Source organism: Natator depressus, chromosome 14 (genome assembly GCF_965152275.1).
Source record: "Natator depressus isolate rNatDep1 chromosome 14, rNatDep2.hap1, whole genome shotgun sequence".
In the NCBI taxonomy this organism is placed as follows: Eukaryota; Metazoa; Chordata; order Testudines; family Cheloniidae; genus Natator; species Natator depressus.
The window spans coordinates 38,262,020-38,282,428 of NC_134247.1; the positions used below are offsets into that span (position 1 = coordinate 38,262,020).

General features: G+C 44.6%; 1 protein-coding gene and 1 pseudogene across 1 annotated transcript; both read left to right on the top strand.

Annotated features, from left to right (window-relative positions):
- The first annotated feature begins 10,881 nt into the window (after positions 1-10,881).
- LOC141998515 (olfactory receptor 6N1-like) lies at positions 10,882-11,838 on the top strand. Its single transcript, XM_074971381.1, has one exon. It carries the CDS (start codon positions 10,882-10,884, stop codon positions 11,836-11,838), a length of 957 nt encoding a protein of 318 aa, XP_074827482.1.
- Positions 11,839-19,252: 7,414 nt separating this feature from the next.
- LOC141998541 (olfactory receptor 10A7-like) lies at positions 19,253-20,067 on the top strand (annotated as a pseudogene).
- The last annotated feature ends 342 nt before the right edge of the window (positions 20,068-20,409 follow it).

The window sequence follows — 20,409 nt, forward strand, 5'->3', positions numbered from 1 at the left end:
CCTTCAGGTAACTGCAGGTCTCCACTGAGAAAGTCCCATTTCTGCAGAATGATGAAAGACAAGAACCTCAGTGGAACCTGAGCTCTGTGTGTCGAAAACATGTCTCTCGCCAGCAGAAGTTGGTCCAATAAAAAGGTATTACCTCACCACCTGGTCTCAAACCCTGAGAAATGAGTTCATCGACTCAAGTGTGAGCTGTCCTATGAATAGAGGTGAGCACCCAATTCCAAACTGCTGCTGCTTTGCATTTATATATTACTTTCCGAACCGGGGTATTAAAGTGCTTGAGTAATTAAGCATGAGCAATTTAAGATTCACCTTCTGTGAAGAATGTGGGAAGTGTCTGTATTCATTTTTACAATACATAGTCTGTGTCAGGATGCTGGGCAGACATAGGTAGGACAAGTGGTAGGAGCTGGAGATCCCGGAACTGAAGCCAGGGCTCAGAGTCAGTATCAGGGTCAAGAGTCAAGCCGAGGGTCAGAGCCAGAGGCAGAATCAGGAATTTTTTTCCCCTTCATTTCATTTGCCTACACTTCTTGCCATTCCTTCCTTAGCTCACTTTTGATTAGGTGTTTAAATTCCAGTTTGCTTAAGGGGATCCCGAGGTCAACTTGTTTGTGATTAATAACACTTTTTGCCAGCCACTTCGTTGCCTGCTATCCCTGTCTGCACCAGGATCCATGCGATTACGTTGGTTATATCCAGTTCCACCAGTCTGGCTGTTAGCAGTAATATATAATTAAGAAAATCATTTCTGCCGTCACACTCACCACTGTGAGTTGCCTGCTGCAGCCCTGATAAGGAGTCAGACAGGATGGCCACAGCAGCTGGCCACACATCTAAAGCACGATTTAGTGCTAGCATAATCCCTGTGTATCTCAGCCATAAAGACGGATACATAGTTAGTTAGCCATACAGCTTTCTTGAGTCCGAGTGAGGGCACACAGGAAGCTGTTCCCACTCTGTTCTTTCCTCTTTGGAACCTTCTGTATGTATTTGTCAATAGTGTCCCCACTTATAGCAAATCAATATAATTGTGACATCTTGTCTATCATTCTTTTATTGATTTCATTATATAATTCCATGTCTTTCCCGACCGGGGGTGATTTTCTAATGATAGAGTATTGTCCCATAGCTATACATTTTGGTCTCTTTCAATCCCTTCTTTTCATGAAGATCAGCTATCCACTTCCGTACCCTATTTACATGGGGAATGTTGAGTTTTTGTCCTAATCGGTTAGCTTAGTGCGATCTTCACTGTTATCTTGTACTTTGGCCCAAAAAGGTTAAGTCTGGGAGCTTCGTTCTAAGAGTTAGCAGCAGCTGATGGAAATGCGTATATCTGTAGTACAGAGATACAGTAATGAAGTTACCACCTGATATGCAATGCGTGTGTGTGGATATAATCTAGTTCAGATTTGTATTCATTGCTGACCCAAAGGCCGGGCATCCATACTCAATAACTGGTCTAATTAGTGCTCTGTATAGCATTGCCACCGTTTTCATATCCACTCCCCAGGATGTTCCAAAGGGTATTTGACTTTTGCACTTATCTAATATTTTCAATATGGTCCCTCCAAGTGAGCTTGTTATCAAATATCACACCGAAGAATTTGTAATGTCAGTATATTTATCTATTGGTCATATAGCTATAACTTTACATCTTTTTGGCTTTTCCATGTTGTGAGGATCATTCCCTTAGTTTTGTCTATGAGAATTTGAAGCCCCACCTCTTTCCCCATTCTGCACTTCTCTTAAGTGCATCATCATTCTTTTGGTGGCACTTTCAAGGTTTCTGCTTTTGATCCATATGGCACAGTCAGCAAACATGATCCCTATTCCTATACTCATCTCTTCAGGGCGATCATTTATCATGATGTTAAAGAGGGCTGGCATAACTATACTGCTCTGTGGAGTTTCACTTGCAATTTACTATACGTTGGAGAAAGCTTTCTCCAATTGGACTTGTTCTTTTGCCTAAGAAGTTCCTTATCCATCTGTACATTCTTCCTATGTTACCCATTGAGGCCACTTTATGAAGTAGTTCCTCTCTCCAGAACACATCGTAGGCTTTTTCTAGGCCCAGGAATATTAGTATAATTAATTCTATTATTCTCATGCTTTTTTGTGCTCTGTCTCTATCCTGACAACGTGGTCAATCACACTCCCACCTTACTGGAGCCCACTTTGTGTTTTATCTATAAACCTTCTTCTTTCTAGGTGTGCTACTGTTCTCTCCCTTGCTATACTTTCCATGGTTTTACCTAAGCCACACTAAAGTTTACATTTAAAATATCCACATCCTTCTCCCATCCCACCTCTTCATCTCATAATTATCCTTAATGTTCTTTTCTTCTCCCTAATTTGTATCCTCTGATATTCATCATTACTAACTTTTTGAAGCATGGTGGCCAGAGTTTCTGCTTTTCTTTTGTTAGAGCTTATTACTCCATGCCCCGCAACTGGAAGACTTGGTGTTACGTGACTCTTACTCTTTATTCCATTCATTTCCCTAGTTTCTTGATATATAATCTTTGCTGTATTGGTATTTTTACTTACTTTCCCATGTTATGGTGTCCAGCTGTCTCTTTTTGCCCTTTTTATAGCCCTTTGTGAAACTACCTTACTTTTTTATATTTCATTAAGTCCATTATTTAAGGATTTTTTGCTGTCTTATATGCCTTATTCCTTTCCCTAATTACCATTTCATATTCCCTGTTCCACCGTGGTACACGTCTCCTATCTTCAGGCAGTGTTGGTATCCTAGGAATAGCTAGGCTGGCTGTCTTTATGATTCCTTTATTAATATTACTACAGAATTCCTCAATATCTTCACAGATACATTACTTATTCACATATTGCTCACTTCTCTTTCCAAAGATTTTTCCAGTTTGCTTTTTTAAGATTCCAAGTGGGGATATCCTTTTCCTTGAGATGTAATTAATGTCAGGACGTGGCCACTAGCCATTCCCACCCCTCTGTCAATTTCACAGCTGCATTCACTCCCTATGGTCCCAGATCCAGACATGAGAAGCTTCCATCAGCTGTATTGAACCTGGTAGGTGCTCCATCATTTAGTGCTAAATTATTCTCTTCAAAGATTTGCTCTGAACATTTTCCATGTTTTTCTTTCTTCCCCGCAATCGGTTGTGACTATTCAGATCACCACAGACAATGAGTGGGCATGTGACACTTGCAATGAATTCTTTCAGGACCATAGCCTCTAGTTTCCTGCATGGGTTATAAACATGATAAAGTCTTAGAGATGCAGAATTGTTTTCTATTGGTATCTCAATAGCATTATCCTTGAGATTTAGCTTTCTAATCTCTACTTCAAGGTACTTCAGGTTCTCCTTAGTGAAAGGGTATGCGTCCCCACCTTTTCCATTTCTCTGTCCTGTCCATATAGACCATATCCTGGGATTTTATAGTCTTATTTTCCTATTAGCCAAGCCTTGTATGCATATTAGATCAGGCTTTGTTTTCATATCAAAAATATTGGTCTTTAATTCCTGCCCATGTGCTATTAAGCTGTGGGCATTCAAGCTGAAAATAGTAACCCCTGTTTCTAACCGTCCATAGTAGTTTCACTTAGGAAAGTCTGAAGTTGTTCCACTGACAGGTTGCTAGCCTGCAGCTTTAATTATAATTCTCATTTTCTGTTTTCTTTCCTGTTTGAGAACTACAATTGATTACATCAGCCATTAACGCAATGAATCTCTTTTCATCCCAATGTTACTCATTCCCTCCCATTAACTTGTTGCAGGCTATTGCCTTTCCTCACATCAGGTTCTCTTTTAGGTATCTCCTAACAGCTTCTGCACAGGACATGTTATTAGCAACTTGGGGTTTTTGTAGTTCTCTAGCTTGCTCCCCTCAGTACAGCTTGCATATTCTGAGCTGTGTTTTCCTCCACAGTTGCAACATTTTTGTTCTGTCCCTTCCTCACAGTCATCCTATGAATGGTCACCTCCACACTTACTGCGCTGTATTTTCCCATTGGAATTATTTGCAACATGACCAAATCTCTGGCTGCTGTAGCATCTCACAGAAAGAGGACTATAGGACTTTGATACCCTAAAGTTACTCTGATATTCTGGACTATCTGGTCACATCCCTCCCTTAAAATGTGACCAGCACAGCTGTCAAGCACTTGCTATCACTGCCTCTTCTGCTAATTAGCCTCTTAGCACTTATCACCTTATCTCCACCTATTCCTTGCTTTCTTTCCTGAAATTTCATTTGGCACCCAGATACTACCCATCTTGTTTCTGTGAGGAATTTGGGTAGCTGACAACTTATTTTTATTTTACCTAGCACCTTTGTCTTAAGGAGTGTCCCTACTTGGTCTTTGTTTTTACATTCCACTAATGAGTCTCCAGCAGGTACCATCTTAGCTCTTGCTCTATCCCCTCTGCCATTCTCAGGGGGTTGATATCTCCTATCTTTATGTCCTTATCTACGGATTTTACAGTTAGGTCATTTCCCCCTGTCAAGGTTCCTCCCCCACTCTGAACTCTAGGGTACAGATGTGGGGACCTGCATGAAAAACCTCCTAAGCTTATCTTTACCAGCTTAGGTCAAAACTTCCCCAAGGTACAAAATATTCCACCCTTTTGTCTTTGGATTGGCCGCTACCACCACCAAACAAATACTGGTTACTGGGGAAGAGCTGTTTGGACACGTCTTTCCCCCCAAAATACTTCCCAAAACCTTTTACCCCACTTCCTGGACAAGGTTTGGTAAAAAGCCTCAGCAATTTGCCTAGGTGACTACAGACCCAGACCCTTGGATCTTAAGAACAATGAACAATCCTCCCAACACTTGCACCCTCCCTTTCCTGGGAAATGTTGGATAAAAAGCCTCACCAATTTGCATAGGTGACCACAGACCCAAACCCCTGGATCTGAGAACAATGAAAAAGCATTCAGTTTTCTTACAAGAAGACTTTTAATAAAAATAGAAGTAATTAGAAATAAGAAATCCCCCCTGTAAAATCAGGATGGTAAATACCTTACAGGGTAATTAGATTCAAAACATAGAGAACCCCTCTAGGCAAAAACCTTAAGTTACAAAAAAGATACACAGACAGAAATAGTTATTCTATTCAGCACAATTCTTTTCTCAGCCATTTAAAGAAATCATAATCTAACACATACCTAGCTAGATTACTTACTAAAAGTTCTAAGGCTTCATTCCTGGTCTATCTCCGGCAAAGACAAAATGTAGACAGACACACAAACCCTTTGTTTCTCTCCCTCCTCCCAGCTTTTGAAAGTATCTTGTCTCCTCATTGGTCATTTTGGTCAGGTGCCAGCGAGGTTACCTTTAGCTTCTTAACCCTTTACAGGTGAGAGGAGATTTCCTCTGGCCAGGAGGGATTTTAAAGGGGTTTACCCTTCCCTTTATATTTATGACACCCCCCATTTCCCTTTCCTGCCCTCCTGTTTGCTGGTCCTTCTTCTGGGTGCAGAGAATCTCCCCTTTTCTTTTACCTTGCTGGCATCCAGTCTTCATCAATGTTTTCCCTGTACTCATGGTCTAGCCTGGTTTCAGTTTCATTTCTCTCATCCATCTCACTCTGCCCAGCCAGCCACCGAGCCAGCACCCCACAGTCACCACTGAAACAGCCTTTCTTCAACCAGACCCTGGACACTTCCTTTTACACCCCATCGCTTTATATAGGGTCAAGGAGCCAATCAGGGATCGCTAAGACCACTGTCAATTAGATCACATGAGGCGGAACTTCCCCTGGTGTTAAACCACTGCAGATTGTGTGTTGCAAGGAATAATCAAATTACAGGTAGCAATGTGGGGATGTTTGTTGCCTGGTAGTCCTATAGACCCTCTAGGCCTTACATCATCTCTTCTAGGGGTGCTGCCCAGACAGGCTCTTCTAGGAGGATGATGGTATGCTTGGCAGATAAGGGAAGCTTGACTTTCAAATCCACAGTACTAACCACCTAGAGTCTAGATAGGGTGTCTGAAGGTGCTGAGGGGTGCCTTCTTACTAACTAAAGGAGGAAGTGGTCTTGGGGAATAGAGCATCCAGAAAATTATAGGGCTTGAGGATGCACATCAGCTGGGTATGGTCAGGGAATCATATAATCATAGAATATCAGGGTTGGAAGGGACCTCAGGAGGTCATCTAGTCCAACCCCCTGCTCAAAGCAGGACCAATCCCCAATTAAATCATCCCAGCCAGGGCTTTGTCAAGCGTGACCTTAAAAACTTCTAAGGAAGGAGATTCCACCACCTCCCTAGGTAACGCATTCCAGTGTTTCACCACCCTCCTAGTGAAAAAGTTTTTCCTAATATCCAGCCTAAACTTCCCCCACTACAACTTGAGACCATTACTCCTTGTCCTGTCCTCTTCTACCACTGAGAATGGTCTAGAACCATCCTCTTTGGAACCACCTCTCAGGTAGTTGAAAGCAGCTATCAAATCCCCCCTCATTCTTCTCTTCTGTAGACTAAACATCCCCAGTTCCCTCAGCCTCTCCTCATAAGTCATGTGTTCCAGACCCCTAATCATTTTTGTTGCCCTTCGCTGGACTCTCTCCAATTTATCCACATCCTTCTTGTAGTGTGGAGCCCAAAACTGGACACAGTACTCCAGATGAGGCCTCACCAATGTCGAATAGAGGGGAACGATCACGTCCCTCGAACTGCTGGCTATGCCCCTACTTATACATCCCAAAATGCCATTGGCCTTCTTGGCAACAAGGGCACACTGTTGACTCATATCCAGCTTCTCGTCCATTGTCACCCCTAGGTCCTTTTCCGCAGAATTGCTGCCTAGCCATTCGGTCCCTAGTCTGTAGCGGTGCATTGGGTTCTTCCGTCCTAAGTGCAGGACGCTGCACTTATCCTTGCTGAACCTCATCAGATTTCTTTTGGCCCAATGCTCCAATTTGTCTAGGTCCCTCTGTATCCTATCCCTGCCCTCCAGCATATCTACCACTCCTCCTAGTTTAGTATCATCCGCAAATTTGCTAAGAGTGCAATCCACACCATCCTCCAGATCATTTATGAAGATATTGAACAAAAATGGCCCCAGGACCGAGCCTTGGGGCACTCCACTTGATACTGGCTGCCAACTAGACATGGAGCCATTGATCACTACCCGTTGAGCCCGACAATCTAGCCAACTTTCTACCCACCTTATAGTCCATTCATCCAGCCCTACTTCTTTAACTTGCTGACAAGAATACTGTGGGAGACAGTGTCAAAAGCTTTGCTAAAGTCAAGAAACAATACATCCACTGCTTTCCCTTCATCCACAGAACCAGTAATCTCATCATAGAAGGCGATTAGATTAGTGAGGCATGACCTTCCCTTGGTGAATCCATGCTGACTGTTCCTGATCACTTTCCTCTCATGTAAGTGCTTCAGGATTGATTCCTTGAGGACCTGCTCCATGATTTTTCCGGGGACTGAGGTGAGGCTGACTGGCCTGTAGTTCCCAGGATCCTCCTTCTTCCCTTTTTTAAAGAAGTGCACTACATTAGCCTTTTTCCAGTCATCTGGGACTTACCCCGTTCGCTACGAGTTTTCAAAGATAATGGCCAATGGCTCTGCAATCACAGCCGCCAATTCCTTTAGCACTCTCGGATGCAGCGCGTCCGGCCCCATGGACTTGTGCACGTCCAGCTTTTCTAAATAGTCCTTAACCACCTCTTTCTCCACAGAGGGCTGGCCACCTACTCCCCATGCTGTGATGCCCAGCGCAGCAGTCTGGGAGCTGACCTTGTTCGTGAAGACAGAGGCAAAAAAAGCATTGAGTACATTAGCTTTTTCCACATCCTCTGTCACTAGGTTGCCTCCCTCATTCAGTAAGGGGCCCACACTTTCCTTGACTTTCTTCTTGTTGCCAACATACCTGAAGAAACCCTTCTTGTTACTCTTAACATCTCTTGCTAGCTGTATTCCCCTTTTCAGGACAGGGCATTGGCTGCCTTGTTCTGGTGATAGGTGATGGTAAAATAAAAGTGTGTGAACAACAGCGCCCATTGAAGCTGTCTTTGGTTCAGCGCCTTTGCCCTATGGAGATAGTCCAAGATTTTATGATCTGTGTATACCTGTATTGGGTGTTGGGCACCTTCAAGGTGGTGGCGCCATTCCCCAAAGGTGGCTTTGATTGCTAGAAGCTCCGTATCTAAAATCTCATAATTTTTTTCTGCTGGGTGTGAGTTTCTGAGAATAATAAGCACAAGGGAACAGGTGCTGTTGGGGGCCTGATTCTTGGGGAAGTATGGTCCCAATTGCAACATTAGATGCATTAGTCTCACTGACAAAGGCCCGCATTGGGTCAGGATGGATCAGGACTGGAGCACTGGTGAAGGCCATCTTGAGCTGGTCGAACACCTGTTGAGCCTCCGGAGAGTAGGTGAAAGAGGCGTCTTTGCAGAGGAGCACTGTCAATGGGGCTATCTGGTCTGAAAACCCAGGCATGAAATGCCTATAAAAATTAGCAAACCCAAGGAAGCACTGCAGCTCCTTGATGTTCCAGGGGTGCCGCCCAGGTCCGAACAGCGTTCACCTTCCTGGGGTCCATTTTGAGGCCCTCGGAGACAGGTTGTAACCTAACTACTTCACAGAGTGTTGGTCAAAGCTGCCCAATTGTGTTCGCACCATGAGAAGTTCTGTCTGAGGGCTGTCAACCTGTTCAGGCGTGTTTAGTGCCCCTTGGAACATGATGGGAAGGGGGTGACCCACTACCTCCATGTCCCACAGGGCTGGCCTTCTACAAGTGTGAGGGGTGGTCCAGGAAAACTTCCAGAATCCTTGGCAAAGGTAGGGAGGACTAGTGGCAGGAGCTTGGGATCCCAGAACTGAAGCCAGGAGTCAGAGCCAGTGTCAGGGTCAAGCTGAGGGTCAAGCAAAAATCAGAGTCAGAGTTAAGCCGAGGTTCAGAGCCAAAGACAGAGTCAGGATTGGGATACATGTCAAACCAAGGTTTTGACCTTTAATCATATTTGTTACTCTTCTCTGGACTTTCTCCAATTTGTCCACATCTTTCCTGAATGTGGTGCCCAGGAGTGGAAGAATTACTTTTCGTGTCTTGCCTACAACACACCTGCTAATACATCCCAGAATTATATTTGCTTTTTTTGCAACAGTGTTACACTGTTGACTCATATTTAGCTTGTGATCCACTATGACCCCCAGATCCCTTTCCACAGTACTTCTTCCTTCTGCAGTCATTTCCCATTTGGTATGTGTGCAACTGATTGTTCCTTCCTAAGTGGAGTACTTTGCATTTGTCCTTATTGAATTTCATCCTGTTTACTTCAGACCATTTCTCCAGTTTGTCCAGATCATTTTGAATTTTAATCCTATCCTCCAAAACACTCACAACCCCTCCCAGCTTGGTATTGTCCGCGAACTTTATAAGTGTACTCTCTATGCCATTATCTAAATCGTTGATGAAGATATTGAACAGAACCCGACCCCAAACCCATCCCTGTGGGACCCCACTCATTATGCCCTTCCAGCATGACTGTGAACCACTGATAACTACTCTCTGGGAATGGTTTTCCAACCAGTTATGCACCCACGTTATAGTAGCTCCATCTAGGTTGTATTTCCCTAGTTTGTTTATGAGAAGGTCATGAGAGACAGTATCAAAAGCCTTACTAAAGTCAAGATATACCACAGCTACCGCTTCCCGCCATCCACAAGGCTTGTTACCCTGTCAAAGAAAGCTATCAGGTTGGTTTGACACGCTTTGTTCTTGACAAATCCATGCTGACTGTTACTTATCACCTCATTATCTTCTAGGTGTTTGCAAACTGATTGCTTAATTATTTGCTCCATTACCTTTCCGGGTACAGAAGTTAAGCTGACTGGTCTGTAATTCCCCAGGTTGTCCTTATTTCCCTTTTTAAAGATGGGCACTATATTTGCCCTTTTCCAGTCTTCTGGAATGTCTCCGGTCTTCCATGACTTTTAATGGGGTGGCGAGTGGTGATAGAGTCTTACTAGCCCGGATCACACATGCCAGATTGTTTCTAGATTCTGAGTTTAGGGAAAGCATCTTTTTTCACCCAGTGCCTTTCCTGTATTATCATCCCACACTCATTATGGAGTGGGGAGGGTCATTCCCCAGTTAGGGTTGCACATCAGCCTGGTTTTACCCCTTCCTAAGATCCACCCTCCAAAGAGCAGTATTTTATGACTGCTACATAGCTACTGTTGGGAAACAGAAAAGGCACTGCCAGTCCCTCACCATGTCACCATCACCACCACAGGCACTAAGGGAGAATTTACTCCACTTCATAATTTATGGCATGAACTGATCTCTTGTGAGGGGATGAAAATTATTCCTTCTCCTACAGGGCACTGAAATGCTGAATATACCAGGATATAGTGTTAGAATTAACGGAAAGAAATCTAACAGCAGGACGGTGCCTAAGAACTCTAGACCACATTGAAAAATCTCAGTCCAAGATTTTAGTTGATGTTTGATTTTGACTCCTAAGACATGGCATGATTCTGGCCATTGCCAGAAGTGAAATACAGCATTTAAGCATCATTGTTAAGCTCTGGTATGTCACTAGATAGGATATGATAGACAGAGAAATGATCTGATCTGTCATATCAGTATGTGGCTACCAGATAAATGGGCTGTTATAGTAATCACTGGTATCCGTGTCGAACACCCTCTTCCCCATCAGAGCAATGTTCTGTCCTCAGCCTCAGTTTCCTGGCACTTTGCTCTGAAATCTAAATTTAGCCTTAAAATTTCAGCCTGTAACCAGGAGAGGAAGGGGAGTTTCTGAATATTTATGGAACTAATTCACGAGATTTGATTAACTTTTAACTCTGTGTCCTTCCAATTCAGCCGCACAGATTTATTGTTCCTAGACTCAACCAATGGCAGACTGCAGAAACCAAACAGCCATCACTGAATTCTTCCTCCTGGGATTCGGGGATCTCCCTGACCTGCAAATTCTTCTCTTCCTAATGTTCCTAGTTTTCTACATGGCAACCGTGGTTGGGAACACCCTCATTGTGGTGCTCGTTGTGGCTGACCAGAATCTTCACAGCCCCATGTACTTCTTCCTGGGGAATTTGTCCTGCGTAGAGACCTGCTACACCTCAGCCTTCGTGCCCCGGATGCTGGCCAGTCTCCTGACTGGGGACAAGACCATCTCAGTCAGTGGCTGCATCATACAACTGTATTTCTTTGGTTCTCTGGCGGCTACAGAATGCTATCTCCTAGCAGCGATGTCTTATGATCGGTATTTAGCGATATGTAGACCCCTGCACTATTCAACTCTTATGAGTATCAGGTTTTCCTTCCAGTTGGCTGCTGGCTCCTGGTTAAATGGTTTTTTGGCTATTACCATCTTTGTCTTATTCCTATCACAGTTAATATTCTGTGGCCCAAATGAAATTGACCATTTGTATTGTGATCCCCTCCCACTGATAGAGCTCTCCTGCAGTGACACCCACCAGGTCATATTGGCGGATTTCATACTAGCCTGTGTATTCACCCTGCCTCCATTCCTACTAACCCTGACATCCTACATGTGCATCATCGCCACCATCCTGAGAATCCCTTCCACCACCAGTAGGCAAAAGGCCTTTTCCACCTGCTCCTCTCACCTCATTGTTGTGACAATTTTCTATGGAACCCTAATGATTGTCTACATCCTACCGAAACATGATACACTGAGAGACCTAAACAAAGTGCTCTCTCTTTGCTACATGGTCCTGACTCCCCTGGTAAACCCCCTTATCTACAGCCTGAGAAACAGAGAGGTCAAGGAAGCTTTGAGGAAAGCATTCAATAAATGTGGCTTTCGCAAAAACGTGCAGAGACTCTGAGATAATAACTTAGCTTTGAAAACCTCAGGCTGTCTGGGTGATTTCAGCAATCATCCCCCATTAAAATTAAGTTGAAAAGTCCTAGTGAAAATCTCAGCATTCAGTGTTGTCCATCTCAGTGGAAGGAGCAGGGAGGGAGGTGGCCATAACCATGTTCCCATCATGGAGTTATGGGCACTAGGCAGAATGGAGACAAAATTGTAACCAATTGTTTAGATCTTTAAAAAAGCCATTCTTGATCAAAATAGATGTTTGGACAATAAAAATAGTAACTCCTTGTGCAGCAGAGATGGGAACGTAAGGCTGGGAAATCTGCCACCCCTGAAATTGTGCTTATTACCGTCATAACCCTCTGCAAACCAATCATCTTCACTGAACTCACAGAAGCCGGAGGCAAACAACCAGGCCCCAGCAGTGACCTCTGGACACTTCACCAGGAACAGCGTTATAGCTCTTATCTGGGCTATACCCGGCTGTGACCAGCTCCGGGAAAGCAACAGCTCCAGGCTCACCGGGCCCTTGAATCATAGAATCATAGAATCATAGAATATCAGGGTTGGAAGGGACCTCAGGAGGTCATCTAGTCCAACCCCCTGCTCAAAGCAGGACCAATCCCCAATCAAATCATCCCAGCCAAGGCTTTGTCAAGCCTGACCTTAAAAACTTCCAAGGAAGGAGATTCTACCACCTCCCTAGGTAACGCATTCCAGTGTTTCACCACCCTCCTAGTGAAAAAGTTTTTCCTAATATCCAACCTAAACCTCCCCCACTGCAACTTGAGACCATTACTCCTTGTCCTGTCCTCTTCTACCACTGAGAATAGTCTAGAACCATCCTCTCTGGAATCACCTCTCAGGTAGTTGAAAGCAGCTATCAAATCCCCCCTCATTCTTCTCTTCCGCAGACTAAACAATCCCAGTTCCCTCAGCCTCTCCTCATAAGTCATGTGTTCCAGACCCCTAATCATTTTTGTTGCCCTTCGCTGGACTCTCTCTAATTTATCCACATCCTTCTTGTAGTGTGGGGCCCAAAACTGGACACAGTACTCCAGATGAGGCCTCACCAATGTCGAATAGAGGGGAACGATCACGTCCCTCGATCTGCTCTGCCTTGGAGGCAGGGAGGTTGGGCAAACAAAGAGGTAGACTCACACGCCAGGTCCAGGCCCAGCTGGGGGTTTGCCAGGGCACCCGTAGAACTGAGGCCGTTCCGGGGGTCAGGTCTGTCAAATGGTCACTGACGAGGGACTCTGCTCATGGCCCTGCAGGGCACCAGCTGCTCTGCTTCCACCAGCTGCACAGAGCAGTTCAAAGGGAGGGGACCTGTTACAATGAGCGTCCCCAAAACTAACTGCAACAAGCCCAATGTCCGAGAGGGCTAGTTCTGAGGGCACGGTGTCTAGTCAGCCCCAGGTACCCCAGGCAGCTCTGCTCCACACAGGGCCCTTTCCTCAGGGGGTGAGGCAACTTATGGTGAGAGGAAGCGGCAACCACCTACCAACGGGCAGAACTCCTGTGATTCCAAACACGGCAGTGCTGGCTCAGTCACTGGGAGCACTTCAGGGCTTGGCCAGAGGTCGGGGAGCTGGGCACCATCGAGAATTGTAGGGCTCCGACTCTGCGGAAAGGATTTCCGAAGGGACCTGACGGAGCTAGTCACCCAAATCCCTTTGAAATGGGAGATGGATGCACATCACCTTACACGCCTCTGAGAATCTCAGCCTGGAGAGCCACTGGGATTCTGTCATGGTAGCTTCAATCCATGCATTTCCATTGCACACAGAGCCCACATCAACAGAAAGGCACTGGATGGATGGGAAACCCCTGCTAAGCCTTTGAGAGCTGCTGCCACTGTATGCGCTCTTGTAGCCATTAAGGTAGCAATCATTTTTTGTATGATTTTGTTCCCAGTGGCTATAGTTTGAAACAGCACCCACCTAGCAGTAGGTAAGAAATGAGGAGAGATGCAGTTATGCTGTCTAGGGCCACAAGAGGGCAGAGAGGACAGGTGCAGCTGTGCTGCCCAATGAACAGCAGCCAAAGTGGAAGGGCAAGAAAGGAGAAGTTATGTTGCCAAATGACCAATGGAAAGGGAGGTGAAGCTGTATAACGGTGTGTAAGTGTTGAGTAAAGAGCACTGAAGAGAAGAGGACCTCTGTGCTGCATAGTGAAAGGTGGATATAGCAGATGTTATGGAGTGAGTTTTGGGCTGTTATATTAAATAACGGCCACCACGTGACATGAGAGTCAAGAACGGGAAAGAGGCAGCTATAGAGAGAAGAATCCACTAGAGGAGAAAAGAGCAACAGGCTGTCATGCTGGGAAATCAACACTAGATGGCAGCAGAGTAGAGGACATGAAGCGGGTGGGAGTGTCAGAAATACTGACTAGTGACCAATAGAGTTCAGTAGCCAATAATGGGGAAAAGAACAGGAGGACTTGTGGCCCCTAAGAGACTAACAAATTTATTTGAGCATAAGCTTTCGTGAGCTACAGCTCACTTCATCGGATGCATAGAATGGAACATATCGTAAGATAGATAGATAGATAGATAGATATCTACATATACATACAGAGAAGTTGGAAGTTACCATACAAACTCTGAGAGGCTAATTAGTTAAGATGAGCTATTACCATCAGGAGAAAAAAACTTTTGTCGTGATAATCAAGATGGCCCATTTAGACAGTTGACAAGAAGGTGTGAGGCTACTTAACATGGGGAAATAGATTCAATATGTGTAATGACCCAGCCACTCCCAGTCTCTATTCAAACCCAAGTGAATGGTATCTAGTTTGCATATTAATTCAAGCTCAGAATCTCTCCTTGGAGTCTGTTTTTGAAGCTTTTCTGTTGCAAAATTGCCACCCTTAGATCTTTTACTGAGTGGCCACAGAGGTTGAAGTGTTCTCCTACTGGTTTCTGAATGTTATGATTCCTGATGTCTGATTTGTGTCCATTTATTCTTTTGCGTAGAGACTGTCCATTTTGGCCAATGTACATGGCAGAGGGGCATTGCTGGCACATGATGGCATATATCACATTGGTAGATGTGCAGAAATGCCCCTCTGCCTTACTGTAGCTCACGAAAGCTTAAGCTCAAATAACTTTGTTAGTCTCTAAGGTGCCGCAAGTCCTCCTGTTCTTTTTGCGGATACAGACTAACACGGCTGCTACTCTGAAACCTGTCAATAATGGGAAAGTTATACTGTAAAATGGCCACTAGGTGGCAGCATGTTGTAAGAGTGAGATATGGGCTGCTATTTTCAAAAATGCCCATTAGATGGCAGCATATCTTGAATACTAATTCGGGGCGGTGCAAGTACATGACAACTGGCCATCACCTTGGACAGGCATGTCCCAAAAATGTAAGCTGCTGTTTGTCCATGATCTAAAATATTTTCCACAAAGGATCATTAGACTAAAACATGATGTAGAATGGGACTTGTTTAATTGCAACTCACAGTGGGCATTGTTAGCTACAAAGCTTTGGAGACACAAAATGAACCAAGTGGGAGAAAGGTTGAAATGGGACTGTATTGAAAAGCATGAAGAGAGAATACAACTATGAGAGAGCATTTACACTTATTGAATCGAAGGGGAAGCCCATTTTCCAAAGGTAGATCACAGGCACCAGCTCATCTCCTCAGATAACTGCAGGTCTCTTTACTGAGAAAGTCCCATTTCTGCAGAATGATGAAAGACAAGAACCTCAGTGGAACCGGAGTCCTGTCTGCCAAACCCTGAAGAGCTCTGTGTGTCAAAAACATGTCTCTCGCCAGCAGAAGTTGGTCCAAGAAAAGGTATTACCTCACCACCTGGTCTCAAACCCTGAGAAATGAGTTCATCGACTCCAGTGTGAGCTGTCCTACGAATAGAGGTGAGCACCCAATTCCAAACTGCTGCTGCTTTGCATTTATATATCACCTTCCGAACCAGGATATTAAAGTGCTTGAGCAATTAAGCATGAACAATTTAAGATTCGCCTTCTGTGAAGAATGTGGGAAGTGTCTGTATTCATCTTTACGATACATCGTCTGTGTCAGGACGCTGGGCAGAGGTAGGTAGGACAAGTGGTAGGAGCTGGAGATCCCGGAACTGAAGCCAGGGTTCAGAGTCAGTATCAGGGTCAAGAGTCAAGCCGAGGGTCAGAGCCGGAGGCAGAATCAGGAATTGGGACGAGGGTCAAAACCAGGTATCAGCATCCCAGTTGTGTTTCCAGGGGTCGATCAGGAGTCAGAATCCAAGTCAGAGTCGAGGTCAGTACCAGGACTTCAGACACAGAGAAGCAGGGTGGTCATGGCAGCTGGCTGGGATCCACATTGTTGCCTGGACACTTCTTGGTGCTCCCCATGGGCGAATATAGGGTCAAGGAGCCAAGAGCACTTTCAGTCCAATCATGCAGGATGGAATTTACCGTGGCATACAACCACTGCAGATTATAGGCCACAGGCAATGAGTCAGCTGCAGGGACTGCCAGCTTGCAGTATGGGGATATTACTTACCCGTTAACCTTACAGGCCCAGGTCCAAGTCCTGCTGATACGCACAGTTACTTTGGGTGGCTGTGGTATGGGTAGATAAGGGTTAAATTCTGCAAGCACTCCCTCATGGTAGCTGTAGACAGACCTCAGTGGTCTGATGCTCAAAAGGAAAAGCCCCGTGGGAGAAATGCATGAAGCAGTGTATGAGAGATACAGGGTGGGTGAGGTAATATCTCTTATTGGACCAACTTCCGTTGGTGAGAGAGACAAGCTTTCAGCTATGACACTGCATGAACCAGTGTAGTCAGGTTCAGACGCCCTTCTCGAACCCCCAGGGGACCTTTGGGCAGGAACCCTGAACTAAGGGACTTTGGAGTGGATAAAAAAACAGCCTGTGGCTCAAAGGGTTAATGTGATGCTTGAATGTATAAACGGGGTAATCTGGAGCAGAGAGGCTATTTTACCTCTGTATTTGGCACTGGTGCGACCACTGCTGGAATCCTGTGTCCAGTTGTGGTGCCCACAATTCACAGTTCACAAAGGGTGCAGCGAATAGCCATGAGGACGATTAAAGGATTGGAAGACTCAAGGAGTTCAATCAGTTCAGTTTAACAAGGAGCAGGTTAAGGGGCGAACTGATCACAGTCTGTAAGTAACCATGTGGGGATCAGAAATGTGATAAGGGTGGGCTCATCAATCTAGCAGAGAAAGGTATAACAAGGGTTAAGAGCTGGAAGTTGAAGCTAGACAAATTCATACGGGAAATAAGGCACAGTTTTTATCAGTGAGGGTAATTAACCACTGGAACAATTTACAAAGAGTCATGGTGGATTTCCCATCAATGGAAATTTTAAAATCAGGATTGGATTTTTTTTCTGAAGGATCTGCTCTAGTTCAAACAGGAATTAATTCAGGGAAGTCTTACAGCCTGAGTTTCACAGCGACGCAGTCTAGATGATCCCAGGGACCCTTCTGGCCTTGGAATCTATGAATAAGTGGGGAGAGATTCTGATTGGGGTGTCAGACTATCCGAGAGGCCGGGGTTGCAGGGGGCAACCTGCCTCATTGTTTTTTGGGGGTACCTGGGTTAAGTGGAACCTGTTTAAACTGGCAAGGAAAGGCAGTGTTTAGATAGACAAATCGTCTCATGCCATTTGAAGTCATCACGTATCGGGGTGCTTTACCTCCTACTGAAGCGAAACAGTACCCTCAAAATCATCCAGATCTACGCTCCCACAAGTGCATGCGAAGATGAGGATATGGAAGGATTCTATCAGGAGCTGGAGGAAACCCTCGCTCAGAGTTCCACATAAAGGATTGCGATAGGAGATTTTAACGCCAAGGTTGGAAGAGGGAGAGAGGGCGAAAAGTTCATAGGTATCAGAGAATGAAACGTGCGAGAACGACTAGATATATTGGCAGAGACGAGGAGAATGTTCATTGGTAACACCTGGTTCCGAAAGAAGGCCAACAGAAGATGGACCCGGATCGCACCAAATGCGAAGACAAAGAATGAAATCGATTACTTCCTGATCGATAGACGACGCATCATGCAGGATATTTCAGTAGTGCCATCGTTCAACACCAGTAGCGACCATCGCCTGCTGAGAGCCAGACTCACGTTCACTGTGAAGGTGGAGAAAAAGGCACTGTGTATGGCGAACAGAAGGCACCAACCGGTAGCTTTCGACAAGGCAACCCTGAAGGAAAACATTTCCAGGGAAGACTGGAGCCTCCTGGACGGCTGCGATGAGGATTATGAGAACTTCAGCAAGAGACTGAAATGGTGCATGAAATCAGACAATAGGTGCATAGGATTTTATTGCTTTAACCCTGTTTCCCTCTGCTAGGTAGGTTTCTGTGAACCAATCAGTCACACCTGTTCTTGAAGAGGCCATCCTGAGTCACTAGAGGTTCACACTGGTCACAAGGTCCCGGAGAGGATTCCATAGCAGGGGACAAAGCCAGTTGTAGCTGCTGGAGATAAATACGGATGGTGAAACAGGGACGCTGTAGCCTGCAGACACACAGCACCCATTCTATATACATGGGAGACAGAGAGATGGATATACAGCTGAATACTTAAGGGGAGAGAGAGAGAGACTAGAAAAATCAGTGAAATAAAAGTTTTAACTTTCCTACCAATATTGGTTGGAATTTTCTAAGTGCCTTAATGGATTTAGGTGCCCAACTCGTCAAGAGGAGCGGGTGCCTAACTCCTATAGAGTATTATCGAAGTCTCAGCCTTAATAGTCCAAGAATTCATGTTACAGGGAGAGAATTCCCAGCACAATTTAACAACATTTTCAGGTTCCACAACTTATATAATGGAAAGGGTTTTCAACACTTATTAATATTTGCTAAAGGTGGTAAATCTGGCTCTACCTGTTGGGAATTTTTGATATTTTGGAACTCTATAACAGTGTGAAAGAATCACAGAGGTACATTCATAGATTAAAAGATTGGAAAGCCACAAAAGACCATTAGATCCTCTAGTCTGATATCCAACACTAGATTGATTGATTGATTGATTTGGCTTATACAAAAATATGAAGACTTTCTCAGTAATGGTATCCCACATTTGGACAAACTTTGTCATGAGAAGAGATATGAGATGATGTGAATCAAACTATGTGTGTCTAAATGGCTGCCCATTATGGTGGGCTCTCAGACCCTTCAACATAGCAATTGGGTTCCTGGTCCGATTCGAGAGATGTTGATGTTTCGTTAAATCTGCTGCATAAAACTTACGATAATATATCCAAAGAGTCAACATGCCAGCCAGCTCTGTTCCTGCAACTCCATTATCAAACCAGGGGGCTTCCTTCCCCCCAACTTCTTCTTTGCTGGGTTAAAGCTTAAGTATGTTTTTGCCAATCATCTCCAAGACGTATTTTTCTCTTCCTCACTTTTTATCCTTCCTAGATACACCCCATGGCAAACACAGAAGGGAGGAATCAAACGTCCATCACAGAATTCGTCCTCCTGGGATTCAGGGATCTTCCTGAACTGCTGGCCCTACTCTTCCTGCTGTTTCTAGTGATCTACGTTGTGACTTTGGCCGGGAACATCCTCATTGTGGCGCTAGTTGTGGCTGATCGGCACTTTCACATTATTTTGTTAGTTTCTTTGCTGCTGCAGAATGCTATCTGCTAGCAGTGATGTCATATGATAGGTACTCGGCGATATGCAAACCGCTCCATTATGCAGCCCTCATGAATACCAGGTTCTGCCTGCCGTTAGCAGCTGGGTCTTGGATAAATGGATTTCTGGCTGTTATCATAGTCATAGTTCTTATGTTACAATTAACTTTCTGTGGCCCCAATAAAATCGATCATTTCTACTGTGAATCCACAGAAATGTTAAATCTCTGCTGCAATGGCACCAACCAGATAGAGCTTGTCATTACCATCCTGGCTGCTATGTTCACTCTGCCTCCATTTGTATTAACCATGATGTCCTACGTGTGTATCATCTTCACCATCCTGAGAATCCCTTCCACCGCCGGGAGGCAAAAGGCATTTTCTACCTGCTCCTCTCACCTCATCGTGGTGACCATTTTCTATGGGACCCTGATCATTGTGTATCTGCTACCAAAAACCAACACTCTAAGAGACCTAAACAAAGTGTTCTCTGTCTGCTACACAATTCTGACACCTATGGCCAATCCCTTCATATACAGCCTGAGAAACAAAGAGGTGAAAGAGGCCCTGAGAAAAATTGTCAGTAAATGTGTAGATTTTACATGAAATTAGAAATCACAAGGTTTTTATTTCTTACTGTATTAAGGGAACATGGTGAGATGCAGAGCTGGCTTATTGTTTTATAGAACCAGATTCTGGGTGGTCCCTAGTTCTGGCTAGGTCTTTGGGAATGTGCTGCTATAATATTTGAGGATGTGCAAATATATGAAATGTGAGATCAGTCAATACCAGGATCTTTACATTCAGAATAAAATTGAACTGTATTACACTTGGTTCGAGTTAGGCAATTCCATACACTAAGCCCAAGTAAGAATATAAAATAAAAGAACAATTTACACTGGGATTATCAAAGGATCCTAAGGGGCTTAGGGATCTAAATTTCAATGG